This window comes from Chironomus tepperi, unplaced genomic scaffold (assembly GCF_022539635.2).
Source record: "Chironomus tepperi strain 1889 unplaced genomic scaffold, CSIRO-AGI_Ctep_v1 contig_48, whole genome shotgun sequence".
In the NCBI taxonomy this organism is placed as follows: Eukaryota; Metazoa; Arthropoda; class Insecta; order Diptera; family Chironomidae; genus Chironomus; species Chironomus tepperi.
The window spans coordinates 394,541-413,738 of NW_027226170.1; the positions used below are offsets into that span (position 1 = coordinate 394,541).

General features: G+C 31.8%; 1 protein-coding gene across 5 annotated transcripts; it reads left to right on the forward strand.

The window, feature by feature from the left end:
* The first annotated feature begins 200 nt into the window (after positions 1-200).
* Positions 201-18,673, forward strand: LOC139099726 (ankyrin repeat domain-containing protein 29). Of its 5 annotated transcripts, none has more exons than XM_070652246.1 (7): positions 201-384; positions 6,956-7,160; positions 14,357-14,467; positions 16,260-16,358; positions 16,433-16,630; positions 16,742-17,035; positions 17,103-18,673. In XM_070652246.1, the coding sequence occupies exons 2-7, from the start codon at positions 7,149-7,151 to the stop codon at positions 17,358-17,360; spliced, it is 972 nt and encodes a 323-aa protein (XP_070508347.1). In that variant the 5' UTR covers positions 201-384; positions 6,956-7,148; the 3' UTR covers positions 17,361-18,673. The 5 variants fall into 5 exon arrangements, with proteins under 5 accessions (XP_070508347.1, XP_070508362.1, XP_070508338.1 ...); XM_070652261.1 differs by lacking the exon at positions 201-384 and adding an exon at positions 4,620-4,707; XM_070652237.1 differs by lacking the exon at positions 201-384 and adding an exon at positions 4,638-4,919.
* Positions 18,674-19,198: the final 525 nt, after the last annotated feature.

Genomic DNA, 19,198 nt, shown 5'->3' on the forward strand with positions numbered 1-19,198 from the left:
TGCAAAAATTGTGCAAATCACAAAAAGAACACTCAAACAATGCTTGATGACTGTAAGATCTTTTAATGCAAAAAATAATATATCACAGATCTATAAGAAATAAAACATGTGAGAACACAAAGCGTAACGGACTTTCCCACGTTTCATTTTCAAATACCCAATTCGCCTGCTATATTCCTCTCGTATCATTCCGTATTGCTTTTTCGGCACTTGCAAAAGAAGAAAAGATTTTTGTTATCAATAAAAAAAAAATAATTCGCAATATTAATTTAACTATTCGGTTGTGACAAAAGAAGTACTGATAATGTGTAAACAGCTTGTAGTGTGAAAGAAGAAGACAATTGATAATTTAATATTTTTATTATGGACATTTAAAAGGCAAAGGTAATTTTGTGTAGATGAAAAACTTCTTATCATAGGAACCAATATTATTTTTTCTTATCATGCTCAGCATGTTTAAAAGTTTGTTTTATGAATTAAAAACTTGACATTCATCAATCACGATTGTGTAAATACATAATCAGATAATGACTCGAGTGTTTGACGTGAATATCAGGCTGAATATTTCACTGAGAAAAATCGATTTTATGAATTATTTTTTTTTATTAATCTTCGCCTTTCACATTCATGCCGAAATTTTCTCAATGGAAATGAAAACAGTGAAATTAATAAGCGAATCTTCGCATAGACATGAAATTATACTATTGACCTTCAATAAGTCACTGTCAAGAATTTCACTTGTTTCATTTTGTAACAATTTTGTAAATTGGGTCAATAATGAAGATTTGCTCTAGTCGTGTGCATTGTGCACAAAGAAGGAAAGAAGAAGAAAATTTCTTCGTACCACACACTTGTACTTTTAAGCATTCTCATTTTGCTTACATTAAACCATAAATAGCCGTTTTTTAAATCCAACTCACAGCAGCTGCTTTAATGATCATCAACATGTTAATGATGATATATCGGATAAAGTAATGCACTTCTGGATGTTGTGTTTTTGTTACAATAAAAACGTGTTGATGGAGTTTAATGATTAAAATTATTTTATTATACGCTCTTTTGGTTCCGTCGTGAGTTGCATTTTTACTATTCTACATATATTCAGTCTCCATTTCCCGGGAAGTTGCGTATAAAAAAAATGAAATAGAAATAAAACTGGTGATAATAATAGAATCAGATTTTCACACTTTCATGAATCAACAGATGAAAAGAATGCATGCATAAAGTGTAACTTTTAAAGTAGCTTCTTTTCTACATATTGCGTAGGAACTTGAAGATAATATTAGTTATTTTGTTTTAATTTTTGGATCACTTTTAAAACTGTGTATTGATTATTTAACGTTATTTAGGTAAATACGTTGGGTAAATGAATGTCAAGATGCGCCACTTTTTTGGCAAACATTCGATTCGATAGCCTGTGTATCTTAAATACTTTTAGATCTTTGTTCAGTTCAAAATTGTTTCAAATACTCATTGAGTATTAGCCAGCATTAGCAAAGCTCGAAGTCGACTCGAATTTTATATGGAGTCGAGTCGACTTTCTCATACAAAATGCAAGCTGACATGAAGCTTGAATATTAGTGTCTTGAGTGTAGCAGGTTAAACATCCATTAGTTCGAAAAAATGTTCCAATTTTTTGATATTTGTAAATATTGACACTTCAAATAGGCGACACACTTGAGACCGTGTTGCGACACAATTGAAATCGTGTTGCGACACAGGTGTATGTCGTTGAGAATAGTTAGATAGTGAATTTTCAAGCATCTCAAGCGGTGCGATGGATGATTTCGTCAGAACAACTTCTTGCCTTGCCCTTTAATCGCGGTTGCCCTTGCGAACATGTGTTGCTGTTCGGATTAATAAAGTTCTTTAACAAAATTGACCACAAAGAGAACAAACATTGTCACATGTGACATTTTGCGGCATTTGAATATGATTGATCACTGTAAATCCATACACAAATCATTTTCATCAAAACCTCACGATCGACAAAGGAAAATATGCTGTAGTCACGCGATAAAATATTTCCAATATCTATCTACTGCTATCTTTCTAGTCAAAAGCCAAGCCCGAAGAATTCCCTCATTAACAACTTTCTCCTCGCATTCAGCATTCTTGATTGCATTAAAGCGCATAGTATTTTTTTCTGATAGAACTTACACCATGCATGCTATAAATAGCAGTGAAAATTACCGCGGCATTCGACGATGTTGTAAAGCATAGCATATTATTTTTATAGGCATGTTGTTGTTTTCACCACAAGTATTTGCTCATTCTCGGTTAGTTTCTTTCTTATATTGGGGATATTCAATTATGATGTGCCTCAATTGGGGCAGTGGCTAGTTAGAAGTCTCTCATGATTTATTGAGAAAATGTCAACTGTCGTTTAATATTCAAATTTTATTTGGAACAACAATTAGTTGATTTCCCCTTTTACAGTTGCTTTTCCCCTTCATAAAAATATTTAGTCTATTTTATAAACTTAAACAATAAGCATTATTAAGTAGCTCTGATCTAACTGTTGAACATCATAAGTAATCAGCCCCAATATTATTGCAACTTACATACTTTATAACAGCAATAATAATAAGAATGGAAATAGCAACAATAAAAGAAACTAAAAGTAATGAAAATTGAATTGAATGCGCTTTCTTGTAGTATAGAAAACAACAGAATAAGAGGAGATAGAAGTAAATAACATAATCAATGGTTTAACTGTACAATTTAATCTATATGGAAGCGAAAAAGTAACAAAAAAATGAAATTGTCGCGGCATCTTTAATTCAGCATAATAATACATAGTAGGAAGTATTTGAAAGCAGAGAAATAGATCATTGATAGATTATTATGGGAATTAATTTTCATTTAATCTCCATCGTGAATGGAATCGAGAGTTAATTTGATTAGAGAAAGAGAGTCAGTCAATTGGAAAGTCTTACCCCACATGGTCTCGTCAGAGGTCAAATAACAACATTGCAAGTTCTAATTTCATTTAATCCTTGAACTTGCTAATTTTCCCATGAACAAATACGCGAATGTCTGGCATCTTATTATTAAATGAAATATTGAGTACGTAAAAAGGCTGTTGAAGCAGAATGAATGACTATACATTATAAGTAGGGGGAGTGTGAACGTGAAATAAGAGCAAAATAGACATGCAATATGCAAACGAGTCTAGTTATCTAATGTCTACAATAGAATTCTATAAGCCATAAAAATATTATGCATAAGAGGAAGTGAAGCCATGAATAAACTATCTATATAAATTTACATTCTTTCAGACTCTAAAACAGTGGTGGGCAACCTTTTTTGTCCCGCGGGACACCTTGGTGATAAACCACAACCGAAACCGTACACGACTTGCGGTTCAAAGCATTATCAAGAATTCTGTTACACTCAAGTGTGCCGCGGAACACATGATGTCCACCACTGCTTTAGACTCAAAAATGATAGGTATATAGATCGGTTTTATGGTTTTCTATCTTTCTCTTCTACATTTTCATTCGGTATATTTCGAAAATTACGTCACTCATCCCACTCAACACACGCACATGATTTATTTCATTAAATGATAAATCTTTAGCAGATCACTTACTTAAATTGATAAATTTTCATTAAGATTCTTGACATGCTGTGCCAAAAAAAAATCCTCTTGATTTTTACTTTCACTTTAAAATTTCTTTAGAAAAAAAATAAAATTGTTTCTTGCTCTTTTCTCTGTGTTTACCTTATTGACGTAAAACGTTCATGCTCAACATTCGTTTTCATTCATTCTTTTTTAGAGTATTTTCTTATGACAAATTAAGTTGTTGAGTTCTTTTTGACTGGCTGGCTGTAAATTTGAATAGTATTTTAGTTTTGAATTTAGCTTTAGGGTGAAGAGAGGCATGAGAGTATACTGGGACGAATCTTTTTATTGTCATTAAAGAAGTCCGAGCAGCACAGCCGTCACTTGACCGTCATGGCACCATCACGACATTTTGTAGTTTTGTCTTCATCACGGTGTCGTTATGTCGCTTGGACTGAATGAGCTCGAACCATTTTCTAAACATTTTTATGTGTCTAGTACCTGGCCTAGTCACAAATTGTGTATTGCCAAAACCGAGTTGATATAACTTGAGCATTGAAAATCACTAGAATCCGATTAGAAATTCCCTCAGATCGAATCCCGGCTCGGTTGATTGACACTAACCACTTTACCACACTTGCAGCTTACATGTGCCATTACACTAGACTACTATGAACATTTGCTACAATTTTACATAAACAAATTTTATTAAACAAAATCAATGATGGTATCAACTGTGCTTAATTCAGTGCTTCTCAAACTATGCTTCACGACACACATGTAAATAGGCTCTACAACACGCCAAAACCTTCAAGTGTGTCGCAACAAGTAAAGCAACACAACAAGTCGACAAATTCACGACACATGTGGATAGTAAACCATGCTTAAATTAGTTTGAGAAACCCTGCATTAAATAAACTAACAACTATTGAAATCAGAAGTCTAAATAGACTGCGCTTCAGCCATCAACACGCGATTGCTCCCCGATGATTTCTTTTTTAAAAAAGTTACTAAAGCTAACTCTCTGTTTACAGTGGATTTTTTTTAATTCATAATTTACGCTCACTATTCAGTTGATGATCGCGAGTCGAACGAGTAAAACGGTTATAGCTTGTAGCTTGTCATCATTATTTTTTCGGGTAGGGAAAGAAGATTTTAGATGTATGCATTCATATAGCGAATTGTAGATACGGCGGAGAAGAGTTTTTCCGAATATTATCGTTCTGATTATTAAAATACATTGTAATTCATAAAGTTAAGTGATGTTGGTGACATTAATAATTGCTTGACAAAAAAAAGTGCTGTTCATAAATCTATTGGAAGTAGACAACGGCAAATAAAAAACAAACTTGTGGGTGAATTGTTATGATATTGAATGAAACACTTAATTTAAATTTCGCGCGTGCATAAAAAGCAGTGTTTATAATTTTTTATTGCTTGTTCTATATCTTCAGTTCTGCAATAAGTATATGTTTGTGCTATTTATTCTACTATCTACTATCTGTGCAATGTGAAAGAAAAACCAAAACCACAACGAATATTATCATTAAACAGTCAGGGATTTGTACGCTTATGACGTCGATTATGTATGGGGTCATTCAATTATTGCATTTGCTTTTAAGTTCCCCTAAGACAGTGTTGTCCAAATTGTGTTTCGCCGAAATGTTTTGGAAATCCCATTAACCATATGCCGTGGTTTCGGTCGTGGATTACCACCAATGTGTGCCGTGGCATATGAACGAGTGGACTAACATTTCCTTAAGGATTCTCTAGACTGAATTCATTACTTCCTAGTCTTGAAATTTTTTGAGAATGGCCGAGATTAAGAATTTCAAGAAGAATGAAGATTCATTAATGGATTTTTTAAAAGTTAAGATTTGCAAGATTCATTAGAATTTTGATTTCCATTTAAAGCCTACTTCGATCACAATTTATAAAATATTCTTATAATTTTCTTATGTTTTAACAATTTAGATCAAAGTAAGCTTTAAAATTGATTCTGATGATCAACCCTTCAGATCACTAATTAGAATCAACAACAGGAAAAATCCTTAAAAGCTCCATGACGAACCTTCTTCATTTGTGTCGCTCAAAATTGCCTGATTTTGAAGAAAATTCAATACTTTTTGAATAATTCTAGATATATCTCTGACGTCACTTATTGAACGACCCCTCAAAGAATCAATGAGCTTTTTACAAAATTTCTCTTGTAAATATTTTACATACTTCCGCAGCTTTTTTAAATGCCGTTTAATTGCCATTTAATTTTAAATGAATTTTTTATGATCCACTTTGATTGATCACTTTCTTTGAGCCTTCATATGGCAAATTAATCTTATCTCAATAGAGCTATTTGTACACGTAATTATTTGAGCAAACAAACATTTACTTCTTTTTGTGACTCTTTTTTGTTATTGTCGTCTTTAACTTCTTTTCCACTATTCTTCCGGTTGACTCTATAAGCAGTAGTCAGAGAAAGTCAAATAAACAACAACATTGTATGGTTCCAAAGTGATTTTTAGCGCATTTTTGAAATTTTTTTCAAAAAGGTAGCTTAATAAGACACTTTGTCTGTTCGGCTGCCGATAAAAACTTTTTAACTAGACATCGTAGAGAGCTCGGAATGGTTTTAAAAGATCAGTTCCATAAAGTTATTGCGGCCCCGGCCATTTAAAAGTTTCAAATCAACGCATAAATAGTATAATTAACAATTTTTCATTTTCATATTCAACAAAAACAACAACACGTTTTTTCATTGTTTTACAGTGTACTTCAATGTTTTTCGATGTTTTAACAGTGTTAACTGAACAAAGTTTGAATTTTTTTGACCGTTATGTAGTTTAAATTATGAAAATCCGTTAAATGATGAAATTCTTAAAAATCTAGTATGATGACTTGGAATTTACTGGATCTTGTTTTGTGGGTCTGGAAGTGACCTGGATCCTACTGGATCTTGTTTTGTGGATCGGGAAGTGACCTGGATCTCGTTTTGAAGGTCTGGAAGTGACCTGGATCCTACTGGATCTTGTTTTATGGGTTTGGAAGTGATCTGGATAATGCTAGATCACGTTTTTTAGGTCTGAAAGTGACTTAATAATCAATTACTGATCGCTGGGACAAAAATGCGCTTAAGTCCCTCGATCAATAATACGAGGACTTTTGTAATTTTTTTATACTTTCTGTCGTACTTACAATTATGAATGAAAAATAATCTTTTTGTGCTTTTCATTTTGAACTACTCAAAAAAAAAAAATGCTCACACGAATTAATTTGCGTGTTTTTGTCTATTATTTCTACATGCTCATGAAAATGATTATTATTTGCTGGTTGTGTACATTGAGACATAAATCAACTGATTCGTGTGCTCTTGTTTCTTTTCTCATGTAGATTTCAATTCAAGTAGCTAATTACAAGACATTTAATAAAACACATTGTGTATCCATATACCGACGTGCGGTAACGAGCCAATTGATGCTGTAACACAATTAGTCTACATGAATGGTCTGATGTGTGAGAATTCAAGACTTTAACTTACTGAGAGAGGCGCTGGGCGTTCATAGACACAGAAAAAACACAAAACATGTCATTAAAAGTGAGTATTAATGCAAATTGTATCAATTATTTAACACCTCAATTGCATCCAACAAACACGTGATAACAATTATATTGCTTGCTATTAGATCAGCCATGATGATGACTGGTGCTAAATTCCGATTATTACCTCAATTCTTACTCAAATATTTACACCTTTTTCGTGAAACTTTAATTTGAATATTTTGCTAAATTTGTGTTTCACTTCTTCAGAAAGATATTTATCTTGTTATTGCCAGTTCATGCAAATGTGCAGACTCTCGAACTCCTTCAAAGAAATTGCGCCCACAACTGTTCTCTTTTTCCGGAAAGAAACTTTTTTTTTTGTACAGAAAATTAACATTTTTAAAATTTGTTTTACTTGGAGCAATGATGATGGATATTCAGTACATCTGTATACAGTATTTTTATCTTGGCAAATAAAATAAACTATTAGTGAATTCCAATGAGTGCCAGAAATGTGGTCTTTAGTTATACTCGGAAATAAAGCAAATAAACACTGATTTTTGCCATTAATTTTACCAATTAAACGAGATTCGTGCATATTTAATCGATGAATCAATATTATTGGGTAGATATATTGCAGGCGTAGTAAGATCATACTTAATTTATAGAATTTGGATAACAACCTGTTTGTCAGATTTATTTCAAGGGTTCTGTTTATCCTTGCTTTAACTCTGACTACTTGGAATTTAAACTGGGGTAATATGGATTTGAGAACCAAAATCATTTTATTGGAGTTGAAAGGAACAATTCAGAATCGGGATTCGCAGGAAATTTATTTATACGATTCCAACAGTGAGAAAGCATACTTCCCGATCAGTACACTCGTTAAAATTGTTTACACGACATCAAAGCGAACAGTATACTCAGATTCAATCCATTTCCGCATGGCAATGACAGTCACTTGGTCACCACATGGGATATGGTACAGATGTTCAGAAGCAACTGCAAGGTGGGCACTGATTACTTCTTACTTCCTTGGTTCAATCGTACGGGGGCCCATTGCCGCGTTTAAAGAATGTCTGTAGAAAGTTCTATCTTTTGATAACTTCTGACAATTCGGGACACTGATTGATTCTAATTAAACTGTCCGCATTGCTGCCGTGTGAATATCATATAAGTTCGTGCCAATCAGGCTCATATTTACCAAATACCTGTTGAAATAAATTGCAGTTATCAAATGCCAAACAATGAATAAATTATTTCTGCAATAATGACATCCATTTTTAGTTCCATCCATATCCGAAGAAAATGCAAACTTCTTCAGATTCTTGATTTCATGACTCAATTGTCAATGAAAAGAAGTTTCAAATTTTTGGCAAGTTTGTTTACGGAATATTAATTTGATTCGAGTTTATTATGTGCTCCAAAATGTTTAATGCCTGTCATAAAATTAATGGCTAATTACCACTTCCATAAAAAATAAATAGCTTTTGGCTATAAGCGGTTAACATGAAAAGTAATGCAGCATGTTGTATAACTGTCAGAAATCTTATAACTTGCGTCAAAAAAAAGTTAGACAAAGAATTGATAAGTTAATTAAAAAAGTTTTCCGTTTCACCAAGCTATAGCTTGTTGTGTTTCACAAGACATCAGATAACTTTTATAATGCTTATATTTATGTTGTATTTTATAGTTTAGCAAGAGTTAAGTTGCTTAAAATCATTTCTTCAATGCTTGAACATCACGAAATTATAAATATCAGTAGGACAGGCAATAAGCTTTTTTTTTGCTACAATCAATGCACAGAAGAACGTTAAAGTATTTCTTTATTTTTTTGTTAAACTAAAATCAGGTCATGGTTATATCGTATATCCTATTGTCATGTCATCGGCTCTTTCAATTCAAGTTCAAAACATGAAAATGACAATCAATCAGTTTGAAAGCTTTAAGGGATATATATTAATAAATGCGGCAGTTTCTGTGCGGTGCTAAATTGATTCATTGACGTCTTTTAGTTTCTGACTTATTTTTGTACAGTCATTCGCATGATATATTGCCAATTTTTCTACGCTCCTTGAAAATGCTTCTACTATATGCTATTCTACTTGTGGATTCCATTTCCCACTTATTTATTGAGCATTAAAGTTAATAACAATAAGTTATCATTTATTTCATACATTAAATTGCATTTTATCATGTAATCTGAGGACTGTATTTTTTTACGGGAAATGTAAACATTCTTTATTACGAATATTTTCGCATAATGTGCGCATAAATGTGAATCAATAAATGTAAAATCACGATTGTGTCATTAAATTAATGGGTAGAATTCACGCAGCACGCCGAATAATTTCACTTGATAATCATTGATGATTGAAAAGCAATGTTGAAGGTTCATTCGCACGATATTTGTCAGCGGAAAATATAAAACCTTGCTCATTTGTACGCATTGTATTCGCGAAAATAAAGAAAATGCGTAGAAAAGTCATTAAGGATTGACTCATTCTGGATAAGAAGAATGACGACATTACGATTGTCAAGACATTTGAACATTTTGAGATAAATGAAGGTGATTATTTGGGAACTGAAGCCTTCGTGCTAATTTAAGTTGTTGAATAAGGTGCGCGAAGTTCGTTTAGCCGCACTAGTTCATTTTTCAATTTTCCTCATACAAACGTTGAAGGAATGAAAACTATTTTACACATTTGTAGCTAGTTTCAATAAGGATTGAAAACAGCTAAAAGATTCTAGCAATCTGCTTTCTTCGTTAAATTAATTAATTTTTTTCTAAAATTACAACAACAACATACGAAGTTCGTTTAACCGCACTTTGGAAAATTAAATATTTTGAGTTAAATACTTCATTAATTGAACCTTTTCTATTCGTATATTGTTCTAATAACAACAATGAATGATTATAGAAAGTTTCAGAATTTTCCATTAGGTTTTTCCTAATATTTTCTTCCATTTAATATTTCATAGTTTAAAAATGTTTAAAAAATTTATTTCTCAATCATTTTTGATTAAATTAATACAATTTTAACTGATTTACATTTTAAATAACGATTATTATTAAAATACTATCCAAAACATAGCTTAACAATTGAATCAGAGTCAAAATTTTGAGAAAACCATCCATTGATGAAAATTTTTCACCACTTTGTAACATTAATCACCATTTTTTACTGAAACTATAGATATCATAACAAATTCGAACAGCATAACTTATTAAACACATAATGCTTAATATAATGCAAAAAACTGCATGATTCTACGACCAGTGGAACATGAAAATTTTGGTAGAAAAAGTCAATTCGTGGTGAAAATTTTTCATAGTAGAAATTCAAATATAAAAAAAAAGAGTTTTAGTACTATTTTACTAGTACTTCTACTACTATGAAGCAATAAAGTTAGATGAAAAGCATTCTGCAATAACCTAGACTCCAGTTCGGAGCCTGGGTTCAATAAATAAGTAAGTAAGTCTACTGCTATGAAAAATTTTCACCACGAATTGACTTTTTCTACCAAAATTTTCATGTTCCACTGGTCGTAGAATCATGCAGTTTTTTGCATTATATTAAGCATTATGTGTTTAATAAGTTATGCTGTTCGAACTTTGTTATGATATCTATAGTTTCAGTAAAAAATGGTGATTAATGTTACAAAGTGGTGAAAAATTTTCATCAATGGATGGTTTTTCTTAAAATTTTGACTCTAGTTCAACCGTTAAGCTATGTTTTTGATAGTAATTTAATAATAATCTTTATTAAAAATGTAAATAAGCCAAAATTGTATTATTTTAATAAAAAATGATCGAGAAATAATTTTTTTAAACATTTTTAAACTATGAAATATTAAATGGAAGAAAATATTAGGAAAAACCTAATGGAAAATTCTGAAACTTTCTATAATCATTCATTGTTGTTATTAGAACAATATTAGAATAGAAAAGGTTCAATTAATAAAGTATTTAACTCAAAATATTTAATTTTCCAAAGTGCGGTTAAACGAACTTCGTATGTTGTTGTTGTAATTTTAGAAAAAAATTAATTAATTTAACGAAGAAAGCAGATTGCTAGAATCTTTTAGCTGTTTTCAATCCTTATTGAAACTAGCTACAAATGTGTAAAATAGTTTTCATTCCTTCAACGTTTGTATGAGGAAAATTGAAAAATGAACTAGTGCGGCTAAACGAACTTCGCGCACCTTATTTATTTGTAATCAATGAGCACATCGCTGATTTAACGGATGTTAGGTTTTAATTTGAATTTTTTCATTCCCTTGAAAAGCTAATAATCTAACCTGTTTCCATGGTTTTTCAATCTAACATATAGGATTGTATTCAGGGAGAATTTGCTAATAATGAGCTAATAATTCTGCATATTTATGTATGTTTATTCAATCAAGCTGTTTGTATGAAATGTTCCGATTTACAATGTTTATCAATCTTTGGAGAATATGTTTTCCCAATAACTGTGCAATTGTATCAATTTCATTTGTTAATCTAAATACCTATACGGCAATAAAACTACATCTATTATATTTGCTGTTATGCAAGCGTAACTAATGAATAATTCTCAAATTAGAATTTTTCAGGTTGCAAAATTTTCGGATTCGAATTTTTCGAGTTCCAAATTTTTGTGATCAAAATTTTTGGAGTTTTAAAATTTTGGAACTCAAAAAAAAAACAAAAAATAAAAAGACAAAAACAGAAAAAAATAAATAATATTTGAAGAATCAAAAATAAAAGAAATAATAAAATGCAAAATTAAATATTTTATTTTTAATTACATTTATTCGAAAATTAAATTAAATGTGTAAAAAAAACAATAATCAAATACTGAAAGTAAACTGAAAAAGTTTAATTATTAAGAAAATCAGAAAATTTTTAAAGTTATTAAAGTTTCAAAATCCCAATCCCAAAATTTTGGAACCAGAAAAATTCGGATCCCAAAATCCTGGAACTCAAAAAAAAATTTCGGATCTCAAAATTTTGGAACTCGAAAAATTCAGATCCCAAAATTTTGGAACTCGGAAAATTCAGATGCCAAAATTTTGGAACTCGAAAATTTCGGATCCCAAAATTTTTGAACTCGAAAAATTACATTCTAAAATTTTGGAACCTGAAAAATTCGGATCCCAAAATTTTGGAACCTGAAAAATCCGGATCCCTAAATTTTTGAACTCGAAAGATTCGGATACCAAAATTTTTGAACTCGAAAAATTCAGATCCAAAATGCAGCAAATGGTTGCCCTTAGCTTGCATCATTTATGAAGTCAAATATGATTCAAGACAATGTGGATCGAAAATTGATGGAGCACGATGAAAACGGTCTTGTTGCTTCGATGAAATTTTCTTGAATAATCTTGAATGAGGAAAAATAATTTCCAATGATTGCTTGATCATTTTTTTGTGTCTTTGAAATTTGCATGAAGATTTGGTCTGCACATTATTTGACTTGAAGGACTTGTAAACGAAGATTGTAGATGCTTAACTCTATTAAACGGCTTCCTTTTTTGCCATTTTTTTTCATGTTGCCTTTCAATCTTGATTTTTTGAAAATTTGGATCACTTCCCAATAGACCCATGCAATTTTTATTAATTTCCAACAATTAATTGAATTGAATGGATTTAATTCAAATTAATTAAATCTCAGGAAGATCTTCAGGAAGTCAAACAGGAATGATGGCAATGTTGATGGACAATTGATGGAGCCCGAAGAAAACGGTCATGTTGCTTTGATGAAAAAATTTCGTTTGATTTTGAATGAAGAAAAATAATTTCCAATGGTTACTTGATTTTTTTTTTTTGGCCTTAAAAAGAATTTTTTATTTCTCTTAAAAAGTTTTAAGTTTCATCGAACCCTAGTAAAAACCCTAGTACTTGGGGTACCCCAAATCTTTACAAAATACCCCAAATCACAAGTACTTGGGATTTGTAATCGATAGCCCTAGTTATGACCGAAAATTTTCATTAGAGTTGTTGTAAATCAAAAAATCCATAACAATTCTGCCTATATAAAATACAGATTTTCTTCCAAAGCAAATTTGAATACATCTCTGCGTGCTGCCTTCTTCGTATTTAAACTGCCTATAGTTTAGCAATACATTTTGTGGGAAATGTGTTAAAAAAACTTCATGACAACGAAAATTTTCCTTGAATTAATTATAATTGCTTAGAGTTGAATTGCCAGACAGATTCGTATAGTAAACATTGGGAAAATAATCTTTTTGAATCATATAGGTCGTTATACAAAGTAAACAAAAAAATGAAAGAAAAAATTGAAAATTTCGTATAAGCACGTGTGTATACGTAAAGCAGATAAAATGTTCCGACTTATGATTTGAAATGAAATATGATACAAAATAGACAGAGAAACCTCTGTTGAAATGTCTGAATTTCAATTAGTGCTGAGAATGTCATTATGCGTATTATTTTCGAGGGATGGGGACTGCTCTATTTTACCTTAAAAATTTGTTTCCGAGCGACACAGACGAAGCTATGGAGGTTTTTAGGTTCCGCTTAACCTCATTTATTAACACCATATGGTAGCCGCCTATTTTTGGTAGCCATATGGACTCCAAAGGGACGCAGCTTCTATTTGGTGTTATTAAAATAGGTTTAGGGCCGTTCACACATTACGTTCGCTTAATAGGGGGAGGGAGGGGGGTCTACGGTTTTGGAACAGCCTAAACAAAAGAAAATTTTTGGACATTTTGTAACAAGGGAAGGGGGTCTAGAAATTCATTTTGTGAACAGCCCCTAAGCCGAGCCTTTAAAGTTCTGTGACAAGGTTTCGTTCATTTGTGTCGCTCGGAGTTTAAAGCAATTGAGTTCCAACCACATTTGAATGCATCATATCATCATCATTGATCAAATTTGTTATTGATAGTTTGCAATAAAATTGCAATGCCTCACTAACCGCACCAGCTGGCTGATGCAAATATCTTGATTTTCATTTTCATTTTATTATGATTGTTTGATCAATTAAAACGAAATAAAGTCTTCATCGAAGTGAAACAATAAAACTTATTTTTGCTTTTTGCTGTGTGTAAATACCGATACTAAAAGTAAAAGAAACTAATAGAATGAATATAGGGCGAATAATTAGAAGAGAGCGAAATTTATAGCAAGCAATTAATGCGTAATTCTCTTTTTCATTTCATTCATAAATAAATACAAAAAACATTTAAATTTTTATTTTGTAATGAAATGCTTTTGTTTTCACTTTTTGTGCTTCAATTATTTAGAAAGAAACATTATCGGATATTCAATTGCATTTATCGGCATTGCGGGGCGATGAAATAATGCTAAAGAAAGTATTAGACAGCGGGAAGGTGCATGTAGACTGTAAGGATGAGGTGAGTTTGAAAATTAAATTACAGACTTTTTTTTTGTACATATATGTTGGATTAAGCCATAAGAGTGAGGATAAATGTGAAAATTTGTTATTTTTTATAGCTTTGTATGTTGAACTTTTACCAGACATTTAAACTTTAGGGAATATTCCCATATGAACATTACCTAAGATCAGTGGTGAGCTACCTTTTCTGTGTCATGGCACACCTCAGACATAGAGATTTTTCTGCGGTACACCATACTCGAATAGACAGAAATACGTTAAAACCTAGTCTTCAACTTGCCATCATCTATTTGCTACGTAGTTTTGGTCACTAGGAATAGGGCAGTGCTGTCCAAAATTTTTGGTAGCTCGGCACAGTTTGGTGCCTAATCACGGCTAAAACCGTACACGCTATGTTGTTCATGACTTTGCCAAAGAAAAATAGACGGCACACAGTTTGAAGACTGGCAACATTGGACCGTTCACTTATTCTGTTCAGGGAGAGGGAGGGGAGTATGTGATAATCTGATTTAAGCAATATAAGGTCCAAGAGTTCCGTTGTTCATTTTTGGAAACGCTCATTATTTTTTAACGATATAACTCGTTATAGCATCTCAAGTTTCGTGACACACCTGGAATTTTCCATGACACACCGATGTGCCCCAGCACACAGGTTGCCCATCACTGCTTCAGATAATGAAGTCTTTCTAAAAAAGTTTCAAGCAAAGCTCTTTAGATTGTTGTATAATCACTTTAGTTCATGGTACACTGCTGTGATTTTTGTGAAAAAGAACAAACCCAAAATGTATTTTCACCTGTTCTTTAGGATTCTTATTAGCATATATTGGAAGTATGAATATGCAAATCGCATTTCCAATATCTTTATAAGCTCTCAGTAGCGCATTTAAAGAGTAAGCAGAGAAAGTGGTGGTATTAAATTTCTAGCAACGTAACTGACAGCTCTTAATATAAATAAGTTTCCCACAGCAATCACAATAAACATCTAGGGTTCGTAAAAACTGTATGCGCATATGCGTGCATACGCATACACATGCATATATGCGCATAAATATGCATTGTTTGCATACAATTGTTTGCATAAAAATTAATAATTTTTTTTTATTTTTCAAGATTTTTCAATATTTAACTTTTACAAACCTCTAGAAAGTGTGTTTTTTAGCATTAACTTTCTAATATTAAGTTGAAAAATGAAGAAAATGTAATTTTCTCAGATAATTCTCATATTTTAAGAAAAACAAAACCCTATAAAATCTAATGTTCTGTATCATTTTTTAAATTAGAATAAAAAACCTTAATTAACACATTTTTCCGTGCAATATTAATGAAGTTAGGATGAAAAAGTCTGAAAAATATGATTTTCACCTCCATTTTTCATTTAACAGATTAAAAAATGATTTTAAATGAATTAATAATTTAAATTTGTATGCATTTGTATGCATTGTATGCGAATACTGTATGCGCATACATTTGTACTGTATGCGCATGTATGCATGCATATGCGCATATTTGTCGAACCCTATAAACATCTCAAAAACCATGAAGGTCCACCACATCAAAAATTAATGTGTATGAACTGAATGAAATGTGTAAAACATATGTAATGGAAACAAATTTCGTTAAAATCACAAAATCTCATATGTTAACAAAAACAGGAGCAGACACATTGTACATGTCTGCGACCTTCAAGTTGAACATTTATAATTCATGTCTGGTAAATGTCTACGCGGAATTACCACAATAAATTTTCGCTGATATTAATTCTAGTATTATAAATTTCTAAAATTTTGTAGGATAACACAACACCTTTAATTCTTGCATGTGCTGGCGGACACACAGCATGTGTACTTGAGCTTTTAGAGCAAGGTGCTGACGTGAATGCAAAGAGAGTAGTAAGTTAATAAATTTTATTTTATTACCACAAAAATAATGTTTGGATATTCTCTAACTATCATTTTATTTACAGACAGGCACCACAGCATTATTTTTTGCAGCACAAGGTGGATACCTTGACATCACAAAAATCCTGTTGAAAAATGGCGCGATGGTAGATTGTCCATCTGTTGATGGGGGAACTGCTTTATTTATTGCATGTCAGGGCGGTTATGTGAATATTGTAAAAGAATTACTAAATGCCGGTGCCAATGTAAATGCTTTTATGAAGGTAATCAAATTTTTTCTAATTCAATCAACAATTTCAAGTTTCCGTGCAAGCTGAACATAAAATTTTTTTATATTTCCATTGCTTTTTTTTATTTCTATTTTAATCTAAAAGGATCGTGCAACTCCACTTTTTATAGCATCACAAAATGGTCACAGAACAGTACTGTTAATGTTATTAGCAGCAGGAGCTAATGTCGATGAGCCACGCTTAGATGGTGCTACACCATTATGGATTGCATCTCAAATGGGCCATGATCATATTGTTAAGGTTCTCCTACAGAAAGGAGCATATGTTGATGCCATTAGAAACGATGGAGCTACACCATTGTTTAAAGCCAGTCATAAGGGTCATAGTGCAGTTGTACACGAACTTCTCAAATACCGTCCAAATCTCGCTCTTCTTCCTGTAAGTAATTCTGATTTAAATGAGAATTTTTAAGGCATTAATTTACTGCTTTTTTTATTGCATATAGAATGGCGAGACTGCATTGCATGCGGCTGCATTATTTGGCCATCTCCCTATTGTTAAGCAGCTTATCGCAGCTGGATCTGATCTCATGATAAAAAATCAGGATCGACTCACTCCACTACAAATAGCAAAGCAACAAAAGTATGTCTATGTTGTTGAATATCTCATGGAAAAGGAGCGTGAAATTAGTTTGTTGTGTACGGGCATTGCTAAACTTCCAAGAACTCCGATGACCAACATTTCTAATAAGACGATATCATGAAGAAAGTTTATCTATGTCAGTGGTTTTTCAACTTAGTCATTTAATTTACGGATAAAGATGCGATACTTTTTAAACAAAGTGTTGTTCTTCTTCCACTCAACAGATTTCATGCTTCGTACTAGTTTTTTGTTTGTTTCCAATTTACTGCAGCCTCAAGTGCAGTATAAACAAGTACAGAGAAATAAGTTTTGTAGTTTACTGTAAATAGCATAAATTTTAAAAGTTTGTTAAAAAAATATGAAAATGTTTCAGTTCAATATGACGTAAAATGTTATCGGAAGAATTAAATACAATTTATCAGATATGAAAAATTGCGATCAGGAAGACATAAAAAAAAAATACCAAGTTTTTATGACGAAAATTTACTGCCGAAAGCTCAGAATATAACTTCAGTTTTTATGCGACTTTAGAGCTTTTTTACATGCTGTCTACATCTTAAAAGCTTTTCATCTTACTTACACGTTTTCACTAGTCAGGTATGACAACTTCTTAATGTTATTAAAATGATATACGGTTAAATTTTTGAATCTTAATGGAATTAATAATATACCTGTAATATCCAAGAAAATATACATGTCCATTAACTCAAAGAAAATATCAATCCAATATTGCGTCCAAAACCAGTCCTATTATACACATTTATGATTATTTGATGGTCAATTCTCGATCTGCATACATTAAAAAGTTATCTACATGGTTTCCTTATACTTGAGCGTTACATAAGAAGAAGGTTCCACTACGGAGCTTTTAAGGTTCGGCTAAACCCTTACTAAATTGAAACCTCCTATTTTTAGTAGCCATATGAACGCCAAATGGAAGCAGCTTCGATTTGGTACTAATAAAAGGTTTTTCGGAGCCTAAAAAGTTCAGTGGCAGAGTCTCTTCATTGGTGTCACTCAAGATAGGAGGTATAGTTAGAACCAGAACTCGAAGTTCGAAATCAACTCCAATTTTATATTGATTCGAACCGACTAAGGGTTATGACTAGAACCGTGCGGCATCGATTGGATACTGGAAGCCATTTATTGTCACATAATAGCCAGTTAGACAAAATTGCCAATTTGATCGGAATGTTTTGACAAGATTTTATAAATAAATGATAAATGAAAAGTGGTTCCGCCTATCACATTTGTGTTGCTCAGAATCATTAGTTAATTCTAGAGCTCGAAGTCGACTCGGATTTTGTATGGAAAAGTCGACTTAAGTCATCTCTGCTTCATGTAAAATTCGATTTGACTTCGAGGTTTGGTTAAAACTAGTGAATAAATGAGAACCGTTAAAACCTATTTTTGGCTGCTTAAACGATTAATTGAAGGTGGCACAGTCGATATTACTGACTTCGGATTAGACGTTTTTTAATACTACTTAATCAATTACATTGAATGACCCCATTACTGACATGGCATTAATTTTCCAAATCATTATGAAAGACCTAAATGTAGTTATGATATCAAATTGTTCCCAGCTGTCTCCTGAAAGCGATTTTTTTATTAAAATTATATTGCAACATTATGCATCACTGACTTAACGTACAATTTATTTATTAAAAAATCTTAATGTAAACTTTAATGCACTTTTGAAAATGGAAAAAGTTTAAAATATGGATGTATTAAAAAAAGATTCGACAAACGAAACAACTGAGAAAATTTTCGCATCGAAAGTTTTTCAACTTCCGTTATAGAAACTTGTTTTTGCTCAAAGAAATTCCTTTTTGTGAATATACCTTAAAAGTTTTATTTCTTCCTGGATTTTTGAGAGAAATAAGAAAATAATTTGCACATAAGAATACCTACCTATAAAATATTTTATGCGAACGGAAGTAAGCGCAACTTGTTCAA

Bases quoted from the DNA above. Each gene is read 5' to 3' on its own strand.
- LOC139099726 (XM_070652246.1), top strand. The intron at 16,359-16,432 runs GTAAGTTAATAA...TTTTATTTACAG, and splicing joins ACGTGAATGCAAAGAGAGTA to ACAGGCACCACAGCATTATT. The intron at 16,631-16,741 runs GTAATCAAATTT...TTAATCTAAAAG, and splicing joins ATGTAAATGCTTTTATGAAG to GATCGTGCAACTCCACTTTT.